Below are 8,983 nucleotides of genomic sequence, written 5' to 3'. Positions count from 1 at the left end.
AGCGGCCAGACTAGACAAGTTTGCATGCAATCCTGTTTTTTTAATGTGGCCCCAAGTCTTATTTTTAGTATTTCTGTGTAATTTGGGATTTAAATGTTGAGTCACATTGGATTTATGAATAGGATAAGTCACATGGACATTTTATTAATCTGCTATCCTCTCTCCCAAATCTGACGTAAAACATGAAACTTAAATAGGAAGTAAAGCATACTGTGTAATTCCCTCTAGAACTGATTTTAATTGCATGCATAAGCAATGCCCTCCAAATAAATTCCATTCTGCTGCTCTTATTAAATTAAATACATTTCAGACATGGAAACTTTACAAATTATATATCCCATGCTGCAGGCATTTGGCTGTTGATGACCTGAACTTAGATTGAACTTATAGTTTATTTCAGCTCTCAATATTCTAAATACTGCAGTAAGTTGACTGTCTATTGCTGTAGTTCCCTTTGGAAGTCAAAGAATGTGTTGTAAAGTGCTAATTTAATTATGTTAAATGTGTTTGGATATGGATCACAGATCAATATTAGTTCAATTGCCAGGTATTTTCTTTTTCTGCCAAGTAAAAATAAAACTACTATGATTTCAAAAGCAATCCTTTATACGTCATGGATCGGCGGTGTGGGTGTTATTCATGCATACCCACCGACTCACTGATGATAATAAAGATCACTGATAGACCAGCATGGCTTGACGTCTTGAAGGCTTAATGTCTCCTGTGTGTTTGCTGGAGAAAGCAGATTTTGTCTTGCCATTTGAAGGAGCTAACGGCAATTGCTTCTGCAGGCGCGACTGTTGCCATGGCTATACCATATACATATATATATGTGTGTGTAAACAGGTAGTACCAGTGAGTAAGAGGGGTAAAGATAAAATGTACCATATGCGGTGCAAGTAAAGTGACAAAGTGATGAGCCTAACAATTCAGCAGTCTTATTTATGGCCTGCAGGATGAAGCTGTCTCTGATCCTTGTGGTGAGAGACCAGATGCCGCGGTACCGTCTGTTTACATTTGCATGAGGCCATTATACTGTGCAGAATTCTTCTATGTTGTTTGATAACATGACCCATGAGGAATAGGCAGTGTAAATGTCCAAAAACAAAAATAACAAGACTGTTGCTTCTGCAGGCGCAACTGTTGCCATAGCTATACCATATACATATATGTAAATGAATACATATATATACAAATGAATGAAGACTCATTCATTGAATGAAGGATCACTTTCACATGTTCATTGTCACGTTTATGTAGCTCTGTGAAGACAACAAACAAGTCTCTTGATATCAAGTGGTTTCAGTCTGATCTTGCTGCACAGCTTTTCACTTCTGACATGGCACCTAATTTAGGAAGCTGATTATGTTGTCATGGCAACTTGCAGTTAAGTAACGTTCACAATGAGCTCCATCAGTAAGAGTAGTCCAACTTGCTTCCGGGAGAAAGAAATACCTGCTGATTTTTAAGTTTACAAACCAACTCCTGACTGTTTCTCTCCTGCCAAAAGAATAGAAGTGTCGACAAAATGAGAAATTATTTTGCCTTTTGGGTTCAACATTTCATTCCAAATCTTAATAAGTATGCACACACACACACACACACACACACAACCTAAGCATAGGTTCTTTATTAAATTGAAAAAAAAAAATAAAGGAAAACACAAATTACCGTCAAAACTAGACATATCAGTCATAACAGTATGAGTTTCTCTGTTCATATGTGGAAACAAAGCTTCCAGAGCTGCAATTCTCTCTGTGCAGAGCTAAAAGTGGCTAGAAATGTTTTCATGTTTTCCTTTTCTTTATTTCCAGCTTCATGTACTTTTGCTGGGTAATACGCTCTCAGAGAACATAATCAGAAACCATTGAAAACTGATTACTCTAGTGTGACATTTGAGATGGAGAGCTCTTCCAGCTGCAGAATATGTTTGTGTGATTGCTCCAAATCAATGAATATGTTTGGAGCAGCCAATTTCCTTATATCATAGCAAGCCTGCTTCATTGGCCTCGGGGTTAATTTGGGCATCACTCTGTGCCTGCTGTTGAGCTAGAAACAGACAATAAATTCAAATAAAGACAGCTATCCTATTGCACCTTTGATATTAACACTGTTCCTGTTACTGAAGGGACGTGTACAAGTGCCTGGATATTTAAGAGGAGCAAAAGTTAAGGTTGTATAATGCTGCTTTTAATATCATTTTTGTGGTCAAATTTAATGTTAAGGTTAATCAGTCTCTTTTAGAAGTCCAGTGCTGCTTTGTGGAAGTTGCAGCTTGGCTTATGGGTGGCTGTGGCACAAGAGGTAGAGCAGGGTTTCCACTAATCAGAAGGTTGGTGGTTTGATCCCCAGATCCTCATGTAGAACAGGAGACTGGGGAGACTCAGTTTCTTTGTTAAACCGATTGTTCATTGTTTCAAGCCAGTAGTGATTTTAACCCAAACCATGGTCTTTTCCAAAACATAACCGAGTAGTTAAACTTGTTACTTGTACAGTTAGATTGTAACTAGCACTTAAAATATTTCTCAGCCAGCTTTATTTTGAAAGTTTAACCAGGAATTACATACTTATTTTTTTGCTAACTTTAACATGAAACGTGAATATGTTTTTTTCATGCAAAACGTGACATTGCCAAGGTTTATTAACAACAGCAGGTGTATTAATCTCTTTGGCGTATAAACATTAATTTTTAGCTACGCTAGTGGGATGACTCTCTCGGAATGGCGATGTAGGTTGGTCGCTGTTTGATTATAAGCTGACGGTTGAACATCATGCATATTGCCTCAAGCCACCTGCATTTAATATCTAAGTTGTTTTTCTAATCATGACTCAAGTATGAAGCTCTATGGTCACAGTTGTTAAATGGAGTTTTGAGCACTTTTAAAAGTTTTAACAGTTAAAATGACACGAAAAAAAAAAAACAGGTCGCCTCTTACTTTGACAGGCAATGTAATTCAACAGTGTTCAATGCACAAAACACGAAGAAGCTTTTCACTATCATTAACACTCCTGACAGACATATCAGCTCACCGAAGCTTCTGTGAACACTGGCTGGCACTTTTTCTCCCCACTTCTGCCTCACAAACATCATTTAGCAGTCCACTGTAAGATTTCTATAGTTTAAGAGAAAATCCAGCCTTTATCGTTGCCATATGAAAGCAATAAGCTGCTTTGAAAAGGCTTTAAATGCCTCATTCACTTCACTCAGTTTTTTAAGGAACGCTTTCAGGTGTATTTTCTCGTATCAAGTCTGACTATTCTGTGCTCCAAAAGAAGAAAAAAACTGCACTAAGACGATTATATTTGATATATGGCTGTCCAATCCATCATGACTAAACCTGTTAGAAACGAAGACTGAAAGTGTTTGAATAGCAGAGAGGTGCCGTCTGAAAAAAAACTCTCTATTTCCTAAAATTCTGAAGAATAAAAAGGCCTTATCTTTAGAAAGGTGCATGTGTATTGTTTAGTGAGGTTTCACTGAGCTTCAAAGAGTTCTAGGGTCATAAAACTTTAAGTTGTTTCTTACATTATCATGACAAAATGGGGTAGGCTATATAGCATTGATATGACAGCCATGTTATTCTTCTGTGAACACTAAAACTTACTGAAGTGTCAAAATTATAAAAGGTGCAGCCATAAAGCAGTAGATAACTGAGATTTGTCTCCCACTTCCATACCGGTGATTGTCATGGCTCTGCTCCCCTCCTGCTCCCTTTGCTCCTCCCCCTTCCCTGTGTGCCTGAGGGTGCGGCCTCCATTCTCCTCACCTGCTGCCTGCTGTCTCACCTGCTCTCAATCATTCATCATGCTCCAGTCTTCAAGAACCCCGGTCTTCCTCCCATTCTTCGCCAGATTGTTTCAGCCTATGTGGTGGTAACTCTCGTGGCTCCCTTCAGTATTTAGTTAAGCGATTCAAGCTCTCTTGTGTTTTCCCTGTGCGTGCCCCCTTGTCTAACCGTTTCTCTCCCGTGCCCCAGGGTCCCTTGTGCTGTTTGGCTTCCTGTGTCCGCTCTCCTGTGCCTCTGTGTCTCCGGTCTCTTCCGCCATCTCACCCACCCGTTCCTGCTCTGGCCGCCCCTCATCCCCCTGTGTGTGTGCGTGTGCGTGGAATAAAACCCCCTTTAAACCTTCCATACTGTCTGGGTGTCTGCTCCTGGGTCCAGTCCCAACACCAGCCCTGTCAGAACAATCTGGCCAGCATGGACCCAGCGGACCCAGACTCCGTCCGAGCGCACTGGCCTACCAGGGACAACGAGTGGGCCAACACGAGAAGGTCCTCGACGAGATCGTGGCAGCCATCCAGGACCTTCGCTGTAGTGTGGCCGCCCTTGGATCCAAGCTCGATCAGGTCTCCACTCCTCCCACAGCTCCTACCACCGCCACTGAAGCAGCTACTCCCTCTGCCTCCCCAGCCATGCCGCATGCAGCCTCTCCTCCCCCCGCCCCGGGAACCACACGTTCCTACACCTGAACGGTATGCTGGGGATTTGGGGGCTTGTGGGCGGTTTCTGCTTCAGTGCTCGCTAGTTTTCCAACAACAGCCGCTTACCTACAGCTCAGATAGCGCCCAAGTGGCTTTTGTGATTAGCCTACTGTCAGGGAAAGCAGCTCAGTGGGCTACCGCCCTGTGGGAGAAGCACTCCCCTGTTTGTGACTCCTTCCAGCGGTTTTCTGAGGAACTAAGAAAGGTTTTTGATCATCCTGTGCAAGGCAAGGAGGCAGCTAAGCGTTTATTGAATCTTCGTCAGGGATCAGGTTCAGTAGCTGAGTTCTCCGTCGAGTTTAGGATTTTAGCGGCCGAGAGTGGTTGGGATGAAGAGGCGTTACAGACTGTTTTCGTGCATGGGCTGTCTGAGGTTATGAAAGACGAGTTAGCGGCTAGGGATAGCGCTGCTAGCCTCGATGAGCTAATCTCACTAGCGATTAGGCTCGACAATCGTCTTCGTGAGAGACAGCGTGAGAGGAGGGGGCGACCACTAGCCTCTCCTTTCCCTGCTCTACCCAGAGCCACCATCTCGGTAGGTCCCCAGTTAGCGGCCCCATCCAAACACCCCTCGAGCCAGATACCCCTCGAGCCCGTAGAAGAGCCGATGCAATTGGGCCGCACCCGCCTCACCCAGGCGGAACGCCAACGCCGGATTAGGTCCGGTTTATGCATCTATTGTGGCCAGCACGGTCACTTCTTGGCTGCCTGCCCCCAGCTGCCAAAAGATTAGGCTCACCAGAGAATGGTGGAACTCTTGTGAGCCAAGTCGCCACTTCCACCTCAGCCCCCTTTCTCGCTTGCAATTAAATGCGTCCCTTCGCTGGCAGTTAAACTCCATTCCCCTCACAGCTCTGGTCGACTCGGGTGCCGAGGAGAGTTTCATTGACTCAGCATTCGTGCTTCAGGCAAGAATCCCCACTGTCAAACTCCCAGACAACCAACCCGTTAATGCCCTAGACGGAAAACATCTAGCCAACATTACTCGACAAACCGTTCCTCTCACTCTTATCCTTTCTGGCAATCACCGTGAGGAGATCAGTTTGCTAGTCATTTCTTCACCCAACGCTCCCGTAGTATTAGGTTTTCCTGGCTTAAGCTCCACAACCCCCAATTTGACTGGTCTACAGGTTCACTCTCTAGTTGGAGCGCCCACTGTCATTCACATTGTCTCCAGTCTGCCAGTGTTTTGTCATCTCCCACTGTTTCCAAGCCTCCTGAGCCCCCCGATCTATCCGCTGTCCCTGTAGAATACCACGACCTTGGGGAGGTTTTCAGCAAACATCGAGCCGTCACATTACCTCCGCATAGGCCATATGATTGTGCTATTGAGCTGCTTCCTGGTTCCACTCTGCCAACTAGTCGCCTGTATAACCTCTCCAGACCTGAACGCGAGGCCATGGAGAAATATATAGGTGACTCGCTAGCGGCAGGGCTAATTCGACCCTCTTCGTCTCCGGTAGGGGCTGGTTTCTTCTTTGTGACCAAGAAAGACCAGACCCTCCGCCCTTGCATTGACTATCGAGGGCTTAACGACATCACCATTAAGAATAAGTACCCTCTCCCTCTCATTGATCCGGCATTTGAACCCCTTCATAAGGCCCAAGTGTTCTCGAAATTAGACCTCCGAAACGCATACCATCTTGTCAGGATCAGAGAGGGAGACGAGTGGAAAACTGCCTTTAACACCCCTTAGGCCACTTTGAATATCTGGTGATGCCGTTTGGCCTGACCAACGCGCCAGCTGTGTTCCAGGCTTTAGTCAACGACGTGCTGAGGGACATGCTGAACAGGTTCCTATTCGTTTATTTAGATGACATACTCATCTTTTCCCAGTCTCAGGAGGAACACGTTCAGCATGTTCGGCAGGTCCTTCAAAGACTCCTTGAGAACAAGCTCTTTGTGAAAGCCGAGAAGTGTGAGTTTCACGTGACATCCGTGTCTTTCCTGGGGTTTATAATTGAGCGGGGGCAGGTTAAAGCAGACCCAGCCAAGATTCAGGCCGTGGCTGATTGGCCTAGTCCAACCACTCGCAAGCAGCTGCAGCGCTTCCTGGGGTTCGCTAACTTTTACCGTCGCTTTATTAGAAATTATAGCAAGGTAGCTGCTCCCCTGACCAAACTCACCTCAGTGAAAGTACCGTTTGCCTGGTCCCCTGAAGCAGAAACAGCCTTTCTAGCCCTGAAGGAACTGTTTACTTCTGCCCCGGTGCTGCGGCATCCTGACCCCTCCCTCCAGTTCGTGGTGGAGGTGGATGCCTCTGACACTGGCATTGGGGCAGTACTCTCCCAGCGATCCCCCAAGGACCAGAAGCTGCACCCCTGTGCCTTCCTCTCCAGACGCCTGTCCCCAGCGGAGAGGAACTATGACGTTGGGAACAGAGAGCTGCTGGCGGTGGTGGTAGCCCTTCAGGAGTGGAGGCATTGGTTGGAGGGCGCTGCTCTCCCGTTCATCGTGTGGACGGACCACAAGAACCTGGCGTACCTCCGCTCAGCCAAGAGGCTCAACTCCCGTCAGGCCCGGTGGGCTTTGTTCCTTGACCGTTTTGTTTTCACCCTCACCTACCGACCTGGGTCCCGCAATGCCAAGCCAGATGCCCTATCACGCCAAGCCGACCCCGAGACGCCGGGGACTGAACCAGAGACCATCCTCCCGGCTTCTTGTGTGGTGGCTGCAGTGAACTGGCGGATAGAGGCTCTGGTGAAGCAAGCACAACGCTCACAACCCGACCCAGGTAACGGCCCCCTAACCGGCTTTTTGTTCCAGACTCTGCCAGGTCCCAGGTCCTCCAGTGGGCTCATGCCTCTAAGATCTCTTGCCATCCTGGTTACCAGCGGACACTGGACTTCCTTCGGCGGAAGTTTTGGTGGCCTTCGATGGCGAGAGACACAAGAGCTTTTGTGGCCGCCTGTTCTGTCTGTGCCCGCGGAAAATCCTCCCACCAGCCTCCAGCTGGACTATTACACCCCTTGCCCGTTCCACGTCGCCCTTGGTCCCACATCGCTGTGGACTTTGTTTCCGGACTGCCTACCTCTGAAGGTAATGACACTATTCTCACCATTGTTGATCGTTTTTCTAAGTCAGTCCATTTCGTGCCTCTGCCCAAGCTCCCCTCGTCTCTGGAAACTGCCAAACTCCTGGTCACCCACGTGTTCCGCCTACATGGAATCCCTCAGGACATTGTTTCAGACCGTGGTCCACAATTCGCCTCCCAGGTTTGGCGAGCCTTCTGCCAGGCCTTGGGCGCCTCTGTCAGTCTCTCCTCAGGTTACCACCCGCAGTCCAACGGCCAGACAGAACGGGCTAACCAGCAGTTGGAGGCTGCCTTGCGCTGCGTCGCCGCCCGACATCCGGTCTCCTGGTGCACATTTCTTCCGTGGATTGAATATGCTCACAACTCCCTCACCTGCGCTGCCACAGGTATGTCCCCGTTCATGGCAGCTTATGGTTTTCAACCTCCATTGTTCCCATCTCAGGAAGGGGAGGTGGCGGTCCCGTCAGTACAGGACCACCTGCGCCGCTGTCGCCGGATTTGGACTGAGGCTCGTGCAGCCCTGCTACGGACAGCGGCTAGAAACCAACGCCTGGCGGACCGCCACCGACTCCCTGCCCCGATTACGCTCCTGGTCAGAAGGTATGGCTGTCTTCTCGAGACCTGCCGTTGCAGGTAGAGTCTCGAAAGCTAGCTCCACGATTTATTGGACCTTTTGAAGTGGACAGAATCATCAATCCTGTGGCGGTGAGGTTAAAACTCCCCCGTCATTACATGTGCATCCTGTGTTTCACGTATCTCTCCTGAAGCCTGTCTCCTCCAGCCCTCTGTGCCCTCCGGCCGACCCCCTCCGCCCCCCGGCTCATCGACGACCACCCAGCCTACACAGTTCGCCAGATCCTGGACGTCCGACGGCGGGGCCGGGGTTTCCAGTACCTGGTGGACTGGGAAGGGTACGGGCCGGAGGATCGTTCTTGGGTTCCCCGGCACTTCATCCTGGATCCCTCCCTTCTTTCGGACTTCTACCGATCCCATCCTGACAAGCCTGGTAGGCCGCCAGGAGGCGTCCTTTGAGGGGGGTACTGTCATGGCTCTGCTCCCCTCCTGCTCCCTTTGCTCCTCCCCCTTCCCTGTGTGCCTGAGGGTGCGGCCTCCATTCTCCTCACCTGCTGCCTGCTGTCTCACCTGCTCTCAATCATTCATCATGCTCCAGTCTTCAAGAACCCCGGTCTTCCTCCCATTCTTGCCAGATTGTTTCAGCCTATGTGGTGGTAACTCTCGTGGCTCCCTTCAGTATTTAGTTAAGCGATTCAAGCTCTCTTGTGTTTTCCTGTGCGTGCCCCCTTGTCTAACCGTTTCTCTCCCGTGCCCCAGGGTCCCTTGTGCTGTTTGGCTTCCTGTGTCCGCTCTCCTGTGCCTCTGTGTCTCCGGTCTCTTCCGCCATCTCACCCACCCGTTCCTGCTCTGGCCGCCCCTCATCCCCCTGTGTGTGTGCGTGTGCGTGGAAT

The 8,983-nt window shown here is 48.5% G+C and overlaps 1 protein-coding gene across 1 annotated transcript; it reads left to right on the top strand.

The window, feature by feature from the left end:
* Positions 1-4,421: 4,421 nt before the first annotated feature.
* On the top strand, positions 4,422-8,549 carry LOC127375132 (uncharacterized). The gene is given in 4 exon segments (XM_051420966.1): positions 4,422-5,143; positions 5,561-6,171; positions 6,174-8,150; positions 8,299-8,549. Coding segments are annotated over 4 exon segments (3,561 nt in total).
* Positions 8,550-8,983: the final 434 nt, after the last annotated feature.

The sequence above is a fragment of the Dicentrarchus labrax genome, unplaced genomic scaffold (assembly GCF_905237075.1).
Source record: "Dicentrarchus labrax unplaced genomic scaffold, dlabrax2021, whole genome shotgun sequence".
Classification (NCBI taxonomy): domain Eukaryota; kingdom Metazoa; phylum Chordata; class Actinopteri; family Moronidae; genus Dicentrarchus; species Dicentrarchus labrax.
The sequence above is the reverse complement of the archived record's forward strand: the minus strand, read 5'-3'. Positions and strand labels throughout refer to the sequence as shown.